Source organism: Pristis pectinata, chromosome 13, assembly GCF_009764475.1.
Source record: "Pristis pectinata isolate sPriPec2 chromosome 13, sPriPec2.1.pri, whole genome shotgun sequence".
Classification (NCBI taxonomy): domain Eukaryota; kingdom Metazoa; phylum Chordata; class Chondrichthyes; order Rhinopristiformes; family Pristidae; genus Pristis; species Pristis pectinata.
Window position 1 is genome coordinate 38,403,265 of NC_067417.1, and position 20,578 is coordinate 38,423,842.

The following is a 20,578-nucleotide window of genomic DNA, read 5'->3' on the forward strand; positions in this document are numbered from 1 at the left end:
ATGCTATTAATTAAGGACAACTTTCTTGAGGGAGCTTAACGGATAATTAAATTGCCAATGCAACAAAACCTCATGAAACTCACAGCATGTTAAGAGTGAGATGCCAAGATTAATGGAACAGTTAAGCAGAAACTTAATGGTTTACAGCTGTCCTTTCAAGGGAATGAAATTTGGATTTGTTTTGGCAGTTCCCTATCTAGCTAGTTTCTTATTGTAATTGTCTCATTGGAGAAAGGCATGCATGGAAAATAGATTTTTATCTAATGGAAGTAAGAGAACCAACTTCAAACTTGGCCAAGTTTTGATATATAAATTGAACAAAAATTATAGCTGAGATTCTAGTATAGTTATCTAACCATGCATATGTTCTTGACAAATTAGGTTGATGAAAGTGTATACCACGGGCAGATGCAACTTATTTCACACCTGTTGAATGAATTGACAAATCGTGACACAGCTAGAAAAGGCATCCTTTCCAAACAGGATTTCAGGTTGGTGTTGTCAACATTTGTATTTTGATTACACAGAGAACTTGATTTTTCAAATACACAGCACAATAGGAAGAACATCTATATTTTTAATTTGGAGCCAGAGCTTCGATCTTCAAGGTTCATGCATTCTTAAATTTACTACTTACAACTATTGATGGATTTAGTCCCTTAGAATACAGAATTAAAACAGAACACTTTTGTTTCTAGAGGAACAAACTATAGTCTATGACCAACAGTAGTTGTAAACCAGGGGAGAGTGAAGTAGTTATAAGTTCATCTGTAAATTTAACAAGCTTTAAGGTATTCATGACTCAGTGGATAAATACACCACATATATTTAGGCATTCACACCTGAAGATTTCAGCTTTAATTCCTCCTCGTCTGAGTAATCTGAAATGAGATGGTAATAATGAACCCTGGTCCAGGGAGAACATGGACTTGCATTTCTGATCAGTATCTAATGATCCCTGCAGGATAGTGCAAGTCTGAATGTTGGTGACCAAAATATGCTGAGTAAATGTTATAAGGACAGGATCAATCCTTCGTGATGCCTTCCAATGTCGAATAATTTGCTTGACCTCTCACAATTTACATATGAACACTAAGCATTTGAGTGAGATGTTAGTGGAATACCAACAAAGTTATTTCTGCAGCATCAGCTGTGCTATAAGAACAAAAAGGGATTATTTGAAACAATGCTATTGTAGCGGTTGCTACCGCGGAATAAAACAAGACTCTACTCGGAGGATTGCCAAACAGAACTGGTTTATTTTCCCGCCTTGTGCGGGCCCCTTTAAGGGAGAAAAACTCCCGCCCAAAAAAAACCGGCAATGACGTAAGTCCTACGTCATCAGGACTTTCCCACGCGCGGGTTCTCCCCGTCGCTCGGAAAGACTAGGCCCGCCGCCATCTTGGGCCTCGTCGCTCCGACGCCGCGCGACCCGACTGCCGAGCCGGTTCGCCCGACTAGATGGTGAGTCGCCACACAACCCCCCCCAGAACCGGCGAGACAGTCCCCAAGGTCCGTGGGCTGTGCCAGCTGCCGCTTAGGGGGGCGGCCTCTGCGTCGTGGCGTGGCAACCTCGACAGGCTGTTGCAGATCCAAATGGGCCGGTTTGAGGCGGTCCGCCGTGAAAACCTGTTCCCTGCCTCCAATGTCCAAAATAAAAGTGGATCCGTTATTCCGTATGACTCGGAACGGTCCCTCATATGGTCGTTGCAATGGCGCCCGAGGTGTGCCCCTGCGAACGAAAACAAACTTACAGTCCCGTAGTTCCTTGGGCTGGCAGGATGGGGCTTGACCGTGCCATGAGGTGGGAATCGGGGCCAAGGGGCCGAGCTTCTCGCGCAGTCTTTGTAGAACTGCTGGGGGTTGTTCCCCTTGGTCCTGAAGGGCAGGTATGAAATCCCCGGGGACAACTAGTGGCGCCCCGTATACAAGCTCAGCTGACGAAGTGCGGAGGTTGTCTTTGGGGGCAGTGCGTATGCCGAGCAGGACCCAAGGCAGCTCGTCAACCAGTTAGGACCCTTCAGGCGGGCCATCAAGGCCGATTTTAGATGGCGGTGAAAACGTTCCACCAACCCGTTTGATTGAGGATGGTAGGCCGTGGTGGTGTGCAGCTGCGTCCCTAGCAGGTTCGCTAATGCAGCCCAGAGACTGGAAGTGAATTGGGTGCCTCTGTCTGAAGTGATGTGGGCCGGAACGCCAAAACGTGAGACCCAAGTTGTGAGCAGCGCTCGGGCGCAGGAATCAGTTGTGATGTCAGTCAGGGGGGTTGCCTCAGGCCACCTCGTGAACCGGTCCACGATGGTAAGGAGGTACCGGGCTCCTCTTGAAACCGGCAGAGGGCCCACGAGGTCGATGTGTATGTGGTCGAACCTCCTACGGGTAGGCTCGAACTGCTGTGGTGGGACCTTGGTGTGTCGCTGGATTTTTGACATCTGGCAGTGCAGACAAGTCCTGGCCCACTCACTGACCTGTTTGCGCAGGCCATGCCAGACAAACTTGCTGGCGACCAGTCAGACAGTAGATCTGATGGACGGGTGCGCCAACCCATGTACCGAGTCAAAAACGCGTCTCCGCCAGGCTGCAGGGACAATAGGGCGGGGCTGACCAGTCGCAACGTCGCAAAGTAGGGTCCGCTGACCTGGACCAACCAAGAAATCTCGGAGCTGCAGACCCGAGACTGCGGTTCTGTAGCTGGGCAGTTCGTCGTCGGCTTGCTGTGCGTCAGCCAGGGCCGTGTAGTCGACACCCAAGGATAGGTTGTGGATGGTTGGTCTGGAAAGTGCATCAGCAACGACATTATCCTTTCCGGAGACATGTTGGATGTCAGTTGTGAACTCGGAAATGTAGGATAAATGTCTCTGCTGACGAGCTGACCAGGGATCGGAGACTTGGAGAAGGCAAAGGACAGAGGCTTATGATCGGTGAAGGCGGTGAAAGGCCTGCCTTCTAGAAAGTATCGGAAATGCCGGACCGCCAGATACAGCGCTAGAAGTTCCCGATCAAAAGCGCTGTACTTCAGTTCGGGCGGTCTAAGGTGTTTGCTGAAAAAATGCCAAGGGTTGCCAGCGGCCTTCGAGTAGCTGTTCCAGTACCCCACCCACCGCGGTGTTGGACGCGTCTACCGTGAGGGCAGTCAGGACGTCAGTCCTAGGGTGGACCAGCATCGTGGCGTCTGCCAGGGCGTCTTTGGCCTTAACGAAAGCAGCCGCAGCCTCGTCAGTCCAGGTGATGTCCTTGCCCTTACCAGCCAGCAGCGAGAACAGAGGGCGCATGATACGGGCTGCTGCAGGGATGAAACGATGGTAAAAGTTGACCATCCCAAGGAATTCCTGTAGGCCTTTGACTGTGTCGGGGCGGGCAAAATGGCGGATAGCATCCACCTTGGCGGGTAGGGGTGTTGCCCCGTCGCTGGTGATTTTGTGGCCGAGGAAATCGATAGAGTCAAGTCTGAATTGGCACTTGGACGGGTTAATCGTGAGGCCGAAATCGCGGAGGCGGGAATACAGCTGGCGGAGGTGGGAAAGGTGTTCCTGGCGGTTACGGCTGGCGATCAGTATGTCGTCCAAGTAAATGAACGCGAAGTCCAGGTCTCGGCCTACCGCGTCCATCAGCCGCTGGAAGGTCTGCGCGGCGTTCTTAAGGCCGAACGGCATCCGAAGGAATTCGAACAGGCCGAATGGGGTGATAATCGCAGTTTTGGGGACGTCATCCAGATGGACCGGGATTTGGTGGTATCCCCTAACGAGGTCCACTTTGGAAAAGATGCGGGCCCCGTGTAAGTTCGCTGCGAAGTCCTGGATGTGAGGGATGGGATAGCGGTCCGGGGTGGTGGCGTCATTCAGCCTGCGGTAGTCGCCGCAGGGCCTCCACCCTCCGGTGGCTTTGGGGACCATGTGCAGGGGGGAGGCCCAGGGGCTGTCCGACCTGCGAACAATTCCCAGCTCCTCCATGTGATGGAACTCTTCCTTTGCCAGGCGGAGCTTGTCTGGAGGTAATCGTCGTGCTCGGGCATGAAGGGATGGCCCTGTGGTAATGATGTGGTGTCGTACCCCATGTGCGGGCCGAGAATTTGTAAACGAAGGTGCCAAAATCGATGGGAATTCGGCTAGGAGCTTGGCGAAATCGTCGCCAGAAAGGGTAATGGAGTCCAGCCGCAGGGCTGGTGGGCTGATTTCTCCCAGGGGATAGGTCCGGAGAGTGCTAGAGTGGACTAACCGCTTCCTTCGCAGGTCGACTAACAGGTTGTGGGCCCGAAGGAAATCGGCGCCTAGGAGTGGTCGGGCGACGGTGGCAAGGGTAAAGGTCCAGGTAAAACGGCTGCCGCCAAAGTGTAATCGAAGCGTACGGGTGCCGAAAGACCGTATCGTTGTACCGTTGGCGGCATTGAGTAGAGGACCTGGTGGCCTGTCACGAGTGTCACGGCCTGTCGGGGGCAAAATACTGACCTCCGCTCCAGTATCAACGAGGAAATGCCGTCCAGATTTCTTGTCCTGAACGAAGAGGAGGCTCTGTCGGCGGCCAGCCGCCGTAGCCATCAGCGGCGGCTGGCCCTGGCGTTTCCCTGAAACTTGCAGGGTGGGCGGCATCGACGGGCCTCCGCACCCCACCTCTGATGGTAGAAGCACAGCTGGTCACCCGTGTCGTCGTCTGCGTTCCTGGGGCGTGGCTGCTCGGTTGCTGGGGCCGGGCGAGGCAGGCGTTGGGCTCGCGGCCTGGTGATTTGACTGACGGACGAACCGCTCTCGCGCTTGGCCCTCCACAGGACATCTGCCCAGGCGGCCACCTCACGGGGGTTGCTGAAGTCAGCGTCAGCTAACAACAAGTGGATGTCATCGGGGAGCTGTTCGAGGAAGGCCTGTTCGAACATCAGGCATGGCTTGTGTCCCTCGGCCAATGCCAGCATCTCATTCATTAGGGCGGATGGGGATCTGTCCCCCAGGCCATCCAGATGAAGCAGGCGGGCGGCGCGCTCACGACGGGAGAGGCCGAAGGTCCGGATCAAAAGATCTTTGAAAGCCGGGTACTTATCTTCCTCCGGAGGCGACTGGATGAAGTCTCCAACCTGGGCGGCTGTCTCCTGGTCCAGAGAGCTAACCACATGGTAGTACTTCGTGGAGTCGGAGGTGATCTGCCGAAGGTGGAATTGGGCTTCGGCCTGGTCAAACCAGACGCTGGGCCGAAGTGTCCAAAAGGTGGGCAGCTTGAGGGCCACTGCGTTGGCTGCTGCACTGTCGTCCATTTCGCGGGTCCAAAAGCCGTTTGGACCGTCGGGGTCACCAATGTAGCGGTTGCTACCGCGGAATAAAACAAGACTCTACTCGGAGGATTGCCAAACAGAACTGGTTTATTTTCCCGCCTTGTGCGGGCCCCTTTAAGGGAGAAAAACTCCCGCCCAAAAAAACCGGCAATGACATAAGTCTACGTCATCAGGACTTTCCCGCGCGCGGGTTCTCCCCGTCGCTCGGAAAGACGAGGCCCGCCGCCATCTTGGGCCTCGTCGCTCCGACGCCGCACGACCCGACTGCCGAGCCGGTTCGCCCGACTAGACGGTGAGTCGCCACACTATCAATAAAAAAAATCACAAACAACTTCTCTACTGAGATGAAAAGTAGCCAAAGTTAGCAAAATATACAAGATGTTGAAACTTTGCAGGGCAAACAAGAGAAAATAGCTGAGTCATAGATATAACAAAATGAGAAAATAAGCCCTTAAACCATCTACATCTTTTTGAATATAATTTCTTTGGTGAAAAACAACTAGATGCATGACTTCTTCCAACAAAAATTTGATGTAACCTTTTCCCCCAGCCTATCATCCCACTATTTCCACTGCAGGATCTAAGATTTTACTTTCCGATACTTTTTCTTTGCAGGCATAAAAACAAGGATATAAACAATAGTGCAATAATGACATGCAGAATACAGGGCAGAAGCATTAGTCAGGGTTGAGCATGACAACAGTGTGACTAAACATGATCCAGGCTGATACAGTAGTTGTGAAAGGAACTGAATGTGTTTTGGTTGCTGAAGACAACTACTTTAGTTCTCTGAACATTCAGCTAGAAGAAACTTACATCATTATAGTAAGGGAGACTTGGAGGAGTCTAAGTATAAAGCTAAATGCTGAAGACACACAGACTGCAGATGCTGGAATCTGGAACAAAAAACAAACTGCTGTGGTAACAAATCTAGGTAATGGGGGGGGGGGGGGGGAAGCAGGATGGAAAAGGTGAACAAAGGGAGAGAGAACCCGGGTAGACTGATAGGAGTGGGTTACCTGATATTGGGGAAATTCACCATTCATACCATTGGGTTCCAGGCTACCCAAGTGCAATAAAAGGCATTGTTCTTCCAGTTTGTGTTTGGCCTCACTGTGAAAGTGGAGAAGGTTGAGGACCGACAAGTCAATGTGGGAATGGGGAGTTAAAATGACATGCAGCTGGAAGCACGAGATGGTCGTTGCGGACAGAGTGCAGGCGCTCTGCAATTCAGTTGCCTGGTCTGCACTTGGTTCACCAATGTAGAGATGGTCAGATTAAGAGAACAGAATGCAATAGATGAGGTTGCAGGAGGTGCACGTGAATGTCATGGAGTGATCCCCACAGAAAGCGGGGGGGGGGGGGGGGGCGCGAAGATGTGATTGGTGGGTTCGGCGAATGATGATATGCTGGATGTGGAGGCTTATGGAGTGAGAGCAGATATCCAGGAAACAGGAAATGTGAGTGAGGGCTCCAGCAACTTTGGTAGAGGGGAAGGCACGTTTCCTGAAAAGGACAGTTAACAAGTCCTGGACTGGGAAGCCTCATCCCGAGGACAAATGCAGGAGACAGAAACAAAAGATGACGTCCTTACAGGAGACGGGGTGAGAGGAGGTGTCATTGAAGTAGCAGTGGGAGTTGGTGGGTTTATAGTAGGTATCAATGGATAGTTTATCTCCACCCTAAAAAGGGAGAGAAGTGTCATATATGGTCCAAGTGAATTTGAAGGCAGGGTGGAAGTTAGTAGTGAAGGTGATTAAAATTGACTAGTTCCACATAATTGTAGGAAGCTGCAGCAATGCAGTCGTCAATGTAATTGAGTAGGCTTGGAATGAGGACCGTTCTATGTAGCCAATGAAAAGACGGGCATAGCTGGGGTGCGTCTGAGTTGAAAGGCTGTTTTGTGTGATGAAGTCAATTTATAGATAACATGGAACCACAACACATGCTCAAGTTAAGTACAAAGGCAGTGGATCTAGGCAATTTCGAGAGAGAGCGGCAGAATCTGCAATGAATTGTGTTCAGTGCAGTGAACTAAGAGTAGAAACATCCTTGTGGTCCACCAGAGGTGTGCAGTGGCCTTAAGAGTTAGCAGATTCTGGGCCAAATCCAGTGGATTATTAAAGGAGTAAGAATCATTGAGAGTGAAACTAAGGATCAAGAGCACAAACTTATGGGAGGTTGAAGGGCAAACAGGTACAATGAGGGAACTCACAAAAGGAGGACGACGAGGAAATATGTGGTCAGGAGGAGCAAGTCCAACTGAAAAGATGATTGACAATTGGAGCAGAAGAAAACAGCAATTTCAGGACAAGCAGAAAAGTAGATCATTCAACTGTTGAGAAAACAACTAGAATAGGATGAGGACTAGCAAGAAACATCTAAATCATCCTTGTGTAGTCTGTAATCTTGCAAAGAAGCAAAATCAGTTAGTGGGATGAAGATATTCAAACCGTATAATCCAATATAGTGGGGGTATTGGTGGGAGTTCATAACAATGCTCAGAATGGCAAACCCGATGGGCAGTGTCTTTTTCCCCCCAAAGCCTGACACAAATTAAGCACTAAATGGGATAGTTTGCTCCCAAAGTGCAACACCTCACTCTTGCCCAGATTAAAGTCCATTTGACTGCTTTAGGATGGTAATATACATGCCATTACGGGGCTAGGATCCAAAGGCCTGAATTAATGTTTGGAAGATTTGAATTCAATTGTAAATTAAGATTTGTTTATTGATAGATCCCTGACTTGACATCTCAACATTAAGCTTCACAAGTTGCCATAATTGAATTCAAAACTTTATAGTCTTTTAACAACAACTGTACACTAGATTTGAGCTGCCATTTCATTCAACATATTTGTAACTGCAAACATACCATACAGCTGGATTGGTATACCATCTTTCATTCTCCTGTGTATCCCAAACAACTCCATAAATGACTTTTCAGTGGATGCCTTGTTGCAACATAATAACAGCAAGCCAACCAAATTAGATAAATGATCAGTTAATAAGTTTTACTGCTGTTGATTTGAGAAAAGAACATTGGTCAAGTCACCCTAAAAACTCTGAATAATAGTTTAGAATCTTTTACATCTACCAGAGAGTTTAACAACTTATCCATAAGAAAGTAACTCAAGGGCAATACTTCCTCACTCATTTACTGGAACATAAGTTATGTATTCAAGTCCTAGAGTAAAGCGGGAACCCAGACAAGAAGGTATCGATAGAAACAAATATTTCCCGTTTCTCTTTATATTTTATGTAGCTGAAAATGTAGCTTTGAAACAAATCTCAAACTTGTTTCTTACAGTCAAGCCCTGAAGTCAGCCCTTCCCAATAAGAGTGAAAAATATATCAACGAGCTTATCACTGCTGCAACAACCCAGCTTGGAGATAGCAAGAAAATTAATTACACAGCCTTATTTAAAGAGGTAATTTAAATACATCCATATGAAAACTAACATAATTAAAACACTATATTCGAGAATATTCAGTCATATAGTTAAGTGATCATAGGCAAGTTTCCACCATGTTATTTATTGAATATTGACAACTTTACCCAGTTTACAGAGAAAATCTAATATTGCAATACAGTGGAATGTGTGAGGTAAGGAAAGGATGGCTGCAAAGGGTGGGTATTGAGCTGTGAGGTTTTTCCTAATTGGTTAATGGTATTGCTGCTGGGTTAGGTCACTGATATTTTAGTAAATTTCGATGTTATCATGTGCCAATTTCAATGAAAAAGGCACCAAATAAAAGAAACCTTAACTGACATATTGAAAGAGTGCAGTCATACAAAGCAAAAGCTCAGACATTGTTTCTACAGGAATTCAAATCGCTAAATTGCTAAAACAGAAAGCTACTGACCAATCATGTTACAAGAAATGTTAACTCTTGGCCCAATAATTTATTTTAATGTTTAAATCTTTTTGGGGCGGGCGGAAATGGAGTTTACAGTAAATGGCATTCATGACAAAATTAGTCAGCAAGTTCAGGGTAAGGTATACTTTGTCATGAATTGTGAATGTGCCTAACCTGTTGATTAATTAATACCAGCAGCACGTTAGCCTTATTAATTGCCCATTAAATATGCCACAGAGTTATGGCTCATAATTGTCTGTGAAAGTACTCTTAACATGATTATTGCCAAAGGAACACTGATCTACCTCACTGACTCAGTGAGCAGGTTTGTTAAGTGAACCCTGCTCTGCTTGGCTCAATCCAGCTCCTGGTTGTTGTTGTTGGGGGTGGGGGGGTGGTGAATTGGTGGGGTGGGGGTGGAGGGGTGAGAATTGGGGGGCGGGTGGTGGGCACAGGTGGAAGAGAGAAAGCACGCTGAAATGTCCTGTTTTCACCTGGCAGAACATGCCTGCAGCCTCGCAGCAGCTGGCAAATCCGTCCCCATCCATTCTGCTGCTCATTCGTATGCATGGGGTGTTCATAAGTCAATCTGGGGAGGACCTGCATTTAACCTGAAAAGCACAAATTTCAATATTTTTTTCTTACTTTTTCTTTATTTCTTATTATCTAATCTTTCCCATATTTCCATGCATAATTTTACTTTAATCCTCTCTTCCTCTCAAACATTCACTTTTTCCTCCCAATCCATACTGCTCAATGGTTAAGAAGGTCATTCATGAACTGCCCAGTTAATTAGAACTTATCAGCTCGGGACCTCCACCAAGTTAAGCCACCTAGAATACTGCATATTTTTTTAGTTTGATCAAGATCAAGCAATCTTCTGGATTCTGCAAATTTTTTGAACTGTATAGAGACATTTAGATTCTTTCCTCAGCAAGAATATTTTATCCTCAGTCAGTCCAACAAAGACAAAGGTAATAGAAATGGCACTGCATAAGTGATATGTAGTGTACAGGCTAAATTCAAAGTAACACTGATGTGAAATACAGCAATGCAATGTCTATAATTTTCATTTACTGAGTACCATTTTCAAAGGAAAAATTTACTTGCATGTTATAGTTATATAATTTCAATTATGTCAACGTTTCTCATTCTTCACAGGATTTCTGAGCTCTGAGAAGCTCACATTACACGTAGTAATCTCATCTCTCATCTTACTCTTCTTCTGTTGCTTTACAGAATGAAGATGGCACAGCAGGAGTGTTTATTACATTGCTACAAAGCCAGTATGCAGCAGAGAAAATTAAGTATCTCGATGAACTGAGAAATGCATTGGAAGATACAGAGTAAGACGGACTTTATTATGATTTGCATTCTAGCACAAAGATCAAATAAGTAATGCAAATGGCATTATACACGATTGGCTGCAAGTTACAAAAGTTGAATTGTGCAGTTCTGATTTCATAAATCAGAGTCAACTTCCAAGTGGTTATGAAGCTCTAGCCACTCTGTTTGAGTTGTTTATAAATTCAATAAAATTGTTAAACAATATTGCACTCTAACATAGTAGAGTTAGCATAGGTTATATGATGGTATTATCCATCATAATACAAATGATATTACTAATTTTCTTGGCAGTAAATTACTGGGAAACTATAGATTTGAGATTATCAAAAGTTATTAACAATATTTCTGCTTAATTTGTACAAATTTTGTTGAAGGAACTTCACAGCATGAGATTTGGTTCTGTAAAAGTTTCATAAATTTAGTTTGGCTTAATAGATTCTAAGCAATGCTAGCCTAGAAAAAATGTATGTAATTTTAGCACAGTATTAATGAAATTGATAATACTCACTGTAATATTTCAGGTGTAAAAGGCAAAAAAAAAAAAATTGAATAAAAGATACCAGCCCTCAAACCACAAATCTTATCTAATATCCCAGCTGAGAAACAAAGCAGCTAAAAAATCTCCTAGCATTGATCTGTGGTACTTTTGCTGGTAAACAATGATGATGTACAATGTGGCTCTGAATAAAACATAGAAAACTCAGTAAGTTGAACATAAGCCAGTGTGGACAATGTAGCAGTTTAAAAATACCACAACAGTATTTCCTTCAGAATTTGGTACCTGATTACTTTCCCATCTAAGTTGATCTCCAATTTGGTCCATTCCTTACAAAATTGCTTCATTAGGCTTTATTGTCAAATCAGTGAATGCTGTGGGAATGGAAGGTACTATAACTTCCAGTGGAGCTTCTAGAGAAGGATCCACTTACACTCATTTACTGAAATGAACATAGTTCCTCTGGCTTTAATAAATGTTAAAAAAAATTACAAACATTACAGGTTATAAAATTAGTTAACCCATTCATCCCACAGCGCCAGTTCTGCATACCAAAAGTGGCCCACTAATTTTAGAAACTTTTATTTTAAGCAGGTGAGACAAATTTCTGTCATTCTATAACTTTTGTTCAGCGAAGGGAACTACAATCACTTTGTGTTCCGCAGCTGTAGATATATTTATCTTGTTCAGTCAGAAAGGCACCATGTTGGTGAAAATTTTTTTTAAATATTGCCCAAGCAGGAGTTACAGGAATTTTGATACAATGATTGCTGCACAGTTTATAAAATCATCAACGTCAACTAAACTTCAATAAATTAAAAGACAGCCATATAGCAAACTGATGCTTTCATATTTACAAATAGTATAATTTTAAGCAAGAAGGGATGATACGTCCTGACATACTGAGTTAAACAGTCCAAGGGAGAATCATAAACATCCCTAAAGACAACACAGCACTTCAGGTCTGCCTATGTCTTAATTTCTGATCCCTAACACCAGTCAGCTTCAGAAATTCATTCCCTCTTGTATTTTCATTGCTCTTTTTAAATGTAAATTATAACTGTCTGGTGGGAAGAGTCCTGGGAAAACATCAATATGTTGAAAGCTTTCTTACCGAGTCAAATTTGTGTATAATTCACGTAACACCTATCAACCAGAAGGAATATTGATTTTCGTCTTACCTGTCATTTGTCCAAAGGGAGCTGACTGTAGCTGACCTAAGAACAGCTTTTCAGAAAATTGACCCTTCTATGGATCCACAAACGCTTACTACATATTTAATTCAAGGTTTCCAAACTACAAGTGAACTGCTTGATCAGGCTTCTGCGGTAGACATTGACACTGTTTTAGACCGACTACAAGCAAATGATGTGAAGAGGATAGGACCACAGAAGTAGCACAGACATTTCAATTCAGTTGTTTATTTAAAATAAATTACCTGCTGCAAAGAATGAAGTCTTGCCTAATGCTAATGTTTTAAAAAATCATTTTAAATTGTACAAATGATTAGGTATAGGAATAGGTTTAGAGACCAAATACAATGACACTATTCCTGGACATTTATGCAAACAAATTTCATTGTTTAAATAAATTGGCATTTATTTGAAGGCAGTGTTTACATAACAATGTAACCAAAAAAAACCCACAAGTTTAAAAAGCCATACATTGATGGTATAAAAAGTGATTACAGATCTGAACTATTACAGTAATTCTCCTTTAAAAGGACACGATCACAACTTGAGTTAGAGAGAAACAGCATGAACTGAGGCCCTCAGACAGTCAAGTCAGTACTGACCATCAAGGACCCTTTGTTTTTTACATAAACCCTACCTAACTCATTTTATTCTCCCCGGAGCCTAATGATACCTAGCCCAGGTTATTGAAAGAGGCAACAGAGGAGATTGCTGGGACCATGACAGAGATCCTTGTATCCTCTTTAGCCACATGAGGTCCCAGAGGACTGGAGAATAGCGAGTGTTTTTTCTTTATGAAGGGCAATGGGGATAATCCAGCAAATTATAGGCCAGTGAGCCTTGCACTAGAGGTAGGGAAATTATTGGTGAAGATTCTCAGGGATGGTATATACTCATGTCTGGAAAAGCATAGGTTTATTAAGGATAGTCAGCATAGCTGTATGTGGGGGTGGGGGAAGGAGATGGTATGGCTTGGATATGACTAAGCTTTTCCTGAAGCGGTGACAATGATGATGTGGGTAGGGTAGTGGATGTTGTATATGTGGCTTTAGTAACACTTAAAAGATTAAGGCATAGGTGATCTGGTAATAGGTGAATTGGTAGATTGTTTTCTATAGCCAAGACCACTTTAATCCTGAGGGTAGTGGTGAAAGGGTGTTATTCTGATTGGCCATCTGTTCTGCAGTGATCAGTGCTGGGACGTCTGTTTGTGATATATTTAAATGATTTGGAATTAATGTAAGTGGGCTGATTAGTAAAGTGAAGTGAGGAAAGTTGTCAAAAGATTTAGTATGATAGATCAGTTGAAAATGTGGATTAGAGTATTAGCTGCAAGGAGAGGTTGGACAAACTTGGATTGTTTTTTCTGGAGCACTGGAGGCTGAGACACAACCTGATAGAACCATATAAAATTATGAGATGGTAGACAGTCTTTTTTTTCCCCTGGGGTGGAAATATTACAGGGCATTTTGTACAAAGGGAGTGGTAGGTGCCTGGAACATGCTGCCAGAAGCAGAAAGGAGAGCAACATTTAAGATGCATTTACACAGCACACAAACAGGCAGAGAATGGAGGGATACAGACCAGGTACAGGCATTAGCTCTTGGTCAGCACAGTCATGGTGGGCCCAAGGGCCTGTTCCTGTGCTGCACTGTTCTATATTCTGGAATATAAAGCTCGCATTATCACATGTCAACATCTATTTTCTGCAGTTTTTAAAAAATTAGTTCAAACAAAATCATTTCATTAGCTAGGGCAATCACATATCCCTGCACTGGAAATGGGAAAAGGCTTAATATTACTTGGATGAATATGATCTCACCATTTCAGAAATGACGATAACAGTACGTGCTTCCAATCAACAAGTCCCTGTGGTTCCTTCTTCAGACGAGTGTTGATCCCAGAGGAATGAGCTTCCCCATCTTATCTCCCTTTCCTGCATGTGCGCGCATATGCACACAGAGGATTTCTACATTTCCTTACCCACATGACATTATGAACACTGCTGTTTGCTGCTACTGCTACCACCATTAATAATAGTACAACACAAAATGACTTAAAAGCAGTAACTGCGGATGATAGAATATCACTTAGAATTGAAGACATGACAAGTTTACACAAATAGAATCATAGAACGGTACAGCACAGAACAGGCCCTTTGGCCCACAATGTTGTGCCAACCTTTAAACCTCACCTAAGACTATCTAACCCCTTCCTCCCACATATCCCTCTATTTTAAATTCCTCCATATGCTTATCTAGCAATCTCTTGAATTTGACCAATGTATCTGCCTCCGCCACCGCCACCACCCCAGGCAGCGCATTCCATGCCCCAACCACTCTCTGGGTAAAAACCCTCTGATATCTCCCTTGAACTTCCCACCCATTATTTTAAAGCCATACCCTCTTGTATTGAGCATCGGTGCCCTGGGAAAGAGGCGCTGGCTGTCTACTCTATCCCTCTTAATATTTTCTACAACTCTATCATGTCTCCTCTCATCCTCCTCCTCTCCAAAGAGAAAACCCCAGCTCATTCAATCTAACCTCATAAGACGCGTTTTCCAGTCCAGGCAGCATCCTGGTAAATCTCCTCTGCACCCTTTCCAACGCTTCCATATCCTTCCTATAATGAGGCAACCAGAACTGGACACTACTTTAAGAGTGGTCTAACCAGAGTTTTGTAGAGCTGCATCATTACCTCGAGGCGCTTAAACTCGATCCCACGACTTATGAAAGCTAACACCCCACAAGCTTAATTAACTACCCTATCCACCTGTGAGGCAACTTTCAGTGATCTGTGGATATGAACCCCCAGATCCCTCTGCTCCTCCACACTACCCAGAATCCTGCCATTAACTTTGTACTCCGCCTTGGAGTTTGTCCTTGCAAAGTGTACCACCTCACACTTCTCTGGATTGAACTCCATTTGTCACTTCTCAGCCCAGCTCTGCATCTTATCAATGTCCCTCTGCGATCTTCGACAATCCTCCACACTATACTCAACACCACCAACCTCTGTCGTCTGCAAACTTGCCAACCCACCCTTCTACCCCCTCATCCAAGTCATTAATAAAAAAAAATCACAAAAAGCAGAGGTCCTAGAACCGATCCTTGTGGGACACTGCCAGTCACAGCCCTCCAATCTGGATACACTCCCTCCACCACAACCATCTGCTTTCTACAGTCAAGCCAATTCTGAATCCACATGACCAAGCTTCCCTGGATCCCAAGCCCTCTGACCTTCTGAAGAAGCCTACTATGTGGAACCTTGTCAAACGCCTTACTAAAATCCATGTAGACCACATCCACTGCACTACCCTCGTCAGTCTGCCTGATCACCTTCTCAAAGAACACCATCAGGCTTGTGAGACATGATTTGCCCTTCACAAAGCTATGCTGGCTGTCCGTGATCAGACCATGATTCTCTAAATGCCCATAGATCCTATCTCTAAGAATCCTTTCCAACAGCTTGCCCATCACAGATGTAAGGCTCACTGGTCTGTAACCCCCTGGACTATCCCTACTACCTTTTTTGAATAAGGGGACAACATTTGCCACCCTCCAATCCTCTGGTACCAGTCCCTTGGACAACGAGGACTCAAAGATCCTAGCCAACGGTTCAGCAATCTCATCCCTCGCCTCGCGGAGCAGCCCAGGGAATATTCCGTCAGGCGCCAGGGACTTATCTGTCCTAATATTTTCTAACAGCTCCAACACATCCTCTCTCTCTTGATATCAAGATGCTCTAGAACATTAACCTTACCAACACTGTCCTCAGCATCATCAAGGCCCCTCTCCTTGGTGAATACTGAAGAGAAGTATTCATTGAGGACCTCACCCACTTCCACAGCTTCCAGGCACATCTTCCCACCTTTGTATCTAATCGGTCCTACCTTTACTCTTGTCATCCTTCTGCTCTTCACATAAGTGAAAAATGCCTTGGGGTTTTCCTTAATCCTTCTCGCCGAGGCCTTTTCATGTCCCCTTCTTAAGTTCCCTCCTGTTACCCTATCTGATCCTTGCTGCCTACACCTTATGTATGCTGCCTTCTTCCTCCTAACTAGTTGTTCCACCTCTCTCGTCACCCATGGTTCCTTCACCCTGCCATTCTTTCTCTGCCTCACTGGGACAAATTTATCCCTAACATCCTGCAAGAGATCCCTGAACAACGATCACATCTCCATAGTACATTTCCCTTCAAAAATGTCATCCCAATTTACACTCTCAAGTTCTAGCCTTATAGCCTCATAATGTGCCTTTCCCCAATTAAATATCTTGCTGTCCTCTTTGCTCCTATCCTTGTCCATGACAATGCTAAAGGTTAGGGAGCGGTGGTCACTGTCCCCCAAATGCTCACCCACCGAGAGATCTGTCACCTGACCCGGTTCATTACCTAATACTAGATCTAATATGGCATTCCCTCTAGTCAGCCTGTCTACATACTGTGACAGGAATCCATCCTGGACACACTTAACAAACTCTGCCCCATCTAAACCTTTGGTACTAAGCAGGTGCTAATCAATATTTGGGAAGTTAAAGTCTCTCATGATAACAACCCTGTTATTCTTGCACTTTTCCAAAATCTGCCTCCCGATCTGCTCCTCAGTATCCCTGCTGCTACCAGGGGGCCTATAGAATACTCCCAGTAGAGTAACTGCTCCTTTCTTGTTCCTAACTTCCACCCATACTAACTCTAGAGAGGATCCTGCTACATTATCCACCCTTTCTGCCCTGGTGACAGCCAAGTCTCTGCAAGAGCCACAATATCATAGTTCCATGTATTTATCCAAGCTCTCAGTTCATCACCCTTATTCCTGATACTACTTGCATTTAAGTAAATGTACTTTAGCCCATCACCTTACTACTTTTATACCCTGTACGCTGCTTCTCCTTCCTCAAAGTCCCTCTACATGTTAGATCTGACTTTATTCCATGCACTTCTTCCACTGACCTAACCCTCTGGTTCCCATCCCCCTTGCAAACTCATTTAAACCCTCCTGAACCACACTAGCAAACCTGCCTGCAAGGATATTGGTCCCCCTCGAGTTCAGATGTAACCCATCCACTCTGTACAGGTCCCACCTTCCCCAGAAGAGATCCCAATGATCCAGAAGTCTAAAACCTTGCCCCCTGCACCAACTCCTCAGCCACGCATTCATCTGCCATCTTCTTCTATTCTTACCTTCACTATCACGTGGCACTGGCAGCAACCCTGAGATTACTACCCTTGAGGTCCTGTTCTTCAGCCTTCTGCCTAGCTCGCTAAACTCACTTTTCAGGACCTCATCCCTCTTCCCACCTATGTTGTTGGTACCAACATGTACCACAACTTCTGGCTGCTTTCCCTCCCGCTCAAGAATGCTGTGGACCCGATCAGAGACATCCTGGACCCTGGCACCTGGGAGGCAACATACCATCCGGGATTCTCACTCACGTCCACAGAACCTCCTGCCTGTTCCCCTATTGAGTCCCCTATCACTACTGCCCTCCTCTTCTCCTCCCTTCCCTTCTGAGCAGCAGGACCAGCCCCAGAGACCTGTCTACTGCCGCTTGATCCCTGTAGGCCATCCCCCTCAACAGCATTCAAAGCAGAATACCTATTATTGAGGGAACAGCCTCCAGGGTCCTCTGCACTGTCTGCCTGTTCTCTTTCTCTCCCCTGACAATCATCTATCTGCTTCCTGGACCCTAGAAGTACCTGTTCTAAAGGGGGGGTGGGGGGGGGGGGTGACTGCCTCCCGATGCACAGCATCTACATACCTCCCTGATGCTTCGCAGTGTTTGAAGCTGCGACTCCAGCTCATCAATTCTGAGCCAAAGTTCCTCCACCTCAAGCACTTACTGCAGATGTGGTCACCGTGCACCACAGCAGGGTCCACGAGCTCCCACATCATGCAGCTGCAGCACATCGCCTTGCCCTCCATCTGAACTATTTTTTTTCCCTACCTAGCTGTAGTCTACTTAAAAGTTATAAATAACAGTAAACCTTACCTTTACTTACCAGCTACTCACCAGTGTTGTTGCAGATGGCCTCCGCCTCTTGATGCCGAAGCCTGTTGTGCCAAAGCCACTCACTCTGACTCTGTCCACTCCGACAATGGCCACTCTTTTCGCATTTATTTTAAAGTCATTCCATTGCAACAGATTTTGTGTTTGATTGAGCTGTCAGCCAGGTTGTTTGGACAACTATGTAACATTGTTTAACATAAATGGTGCATCAGTAACTGAGTGCAAAATGTTTATCCTTTGAGGCCATGGTTTAGTTACAGCACGCAAGTCAAACAGCAGAGAAACAGGCCATTCATTCCACCACTTCCATGCCAACCAGTGGGGACTCATCCTTGTTAATCCTATCTTCCAGCACTTGGCCCATAGGCTTCTTTGCAGAGTTGGGTCAAGTACTTGTCTAGACACTTAAGTGCTATCAGTGACTGCTTCCACCACTTCTCTCAGGCAGTATATGCCAGATACTTAACACAGTCTGGGTGTAAAAGATCCCCAAGGTAGTTTCAGGTAGCCAAAGGAGACAGAATGCAATACTTATGTCTGGGTAGCAATCAAACAATTTCTAGATGACCATTCTTCATGCACAAGTCTAAGTGGCGAGGGTAACTCGAGATTTGAGTCTTCTATGCTACCCACTTCTTCAGCCAAATTCTTGCAACTTTCATTTTATGCCCAGCAATCTTACAATTATCCATGCAAGTGTCAGCAGTTTTGGGACTTTGAACCTGCTATCCAAACAGGGAAGTATTGAACTTACTGAGATTCCTGCTGGCAGGTATGTCACACTGCTATTATCCAGATTAAGAATGATAAATGAGGACTTCTCAAAAATTATATTCCATCTCTATTGATAAACAACCTAACATGCTGAAAATTATTTGCTCTGATTTTGATTAAGATGAAAATATAGTTTAAAAATTCTTAGTCAATTGAGGGATTCTTAATTCAAAATTGTGTCCATGGCACAAAATAGTAAGCAACCCTTCATTTGTGTGAATTTGATCTGCTTCGGTGTTTCAGCCATTTTGTGTTCTTCTGCCTGAAGCTGCTGTGTAATATCAGAACGGCTGCAATAACAACTGCAAAATGTGCTCCACACATCTGGCAGGGAACCTGGCTGGTGTCAAACACTATCTTTTTTCAAAAGCTCAAATTGCTTTTGCAGATCTATATTGAAAGGAATACACATGGTTTTACAACTTATTGAATTAATCACTTATTAACTGCCAATGAAACCTAATATTTATGGTTATCTACGGTGGTAGTATTACAGCTTCATTCCAGCTCATTGCTGATTCCAGGAATCATTGCATCCCTTCTTTGGGATAAAAACTTGAAAACAAAATTGAATGTTTAAGATGTTTAAGCCAGCCACTTGCTCTCAATCAGCCCTTCCCCGTACCACTGCACTGCTGGAAGTTGGCCTCCCACTGGAGCAGTGCACTCAGACCAGGCTGAAAGAACCACTATGGTCAAAGGGAACACATATTGATTTTGGGGCAGTGAAAGTTCTTCCCCAATATATTTTTCTCTTTCCCCTTCTTCTTCCTCCTCTACACTGTTTTTGAATTGAGTTTCTGGTCTTGTAATCAGAAAATAAATGATTTGTTTTCTGTTCATTTAACATGACAAAAATAAAATACTAACATTGACGTTTAGAACTTTTCACTGAAGTATTGGATATTACAATTCATCATTCATTATATTAGACAAATTCTCAAAAAATTGTTCAGCCTTATCCTTAACATGTTTGAGGCCAGTGGTAGTGAACTTGAGTATTAAAATGAACAGTCTTGTTTTAAAATATCTGTCCAGAGATCTAAGCACATAAATCTAGGCTACCATAGAACTATTGAACATTAAACAAAGACATTTATTTGTTTTTCCTTATTCACTATTATTTCCTTCCAGTTCCTAACAGCAGTAGCATTTAATGCTTGGACGCTCTGCACAGAGCAGCTTTCTAACTCATCTAGATGACCATTCTTCATGCACAAGCACAAGTGGTGAGGATTAGGAGGCTGTGGAACTGTGGCAGTAAATAGCTTGGTCTAGTATTTATCCAGGAGTTTATATCTTCGAGCAAGTTTGAATAACTTACAGATCAGAGACAGAACAAACTACCTAGGTTCAGTAACATCAGGTGACGCATTCCACCATAGCCAACAAAGGAATCCCAGGGTTTTGCAAAAAGTATCAAATGCCTTGGAAAGACATATGTGAACTGAACACAAAGTTTGGCTGAAGGAAATTCTGCCCTCACTTTGAATAGATTAAAATCAGCTGCATTGCAACTTTGTGAGAATTAATAGAACCTGACAACAAAAATAAATATTTATAGAGGTTTCACAGCAGGCAACAGAACTTCATGCAACCAGACTTAGGTTGAGATTCAACTTTACAACTAAATTACCTTTAT

The 20,578-nt window shown here is 44.5% G+C and overlaps 1 protein-coding gene across 3 annotated transcripts in view; it reads left to right on the plus strand.

The window, feature by feature from the left end:
* tsnaxip1 (translin-associated factor X interacting protein 1) overlaps positions 1-12,371 on the plus strand; it is a 46,561-nt gene extending 34,190 nt beyond the window's left edge. For 2 of the 3 annotated variants that reach the window (XM_052028533.1, XM_052028532.1), the window contains exons 13-16: positions 382-491; positions 8,568-8,688; positions 10,358-10,464; positions 12,160-12,371. In XM_052028533.1, the coding sequence (XP_051884493.1) occupies positions 382-491; positions 8,568-8,688; positions 10,358-10,464; positions 12,160-12,358 (537 nt within the window). In that variant the 3' untranslated portion in view covers positions 12,359-12,371. The remainder of the gene's footprint in view (positions 1-381; positions 492-8,567; positions 8,689-10,357; positions 10,465-12,159) is intronic. The other variant, XM_052028534.1, reaches the window with a different exon arrangement.
* Positions 12,372-20,578: the final 8,207 nt, after the last annotated feature.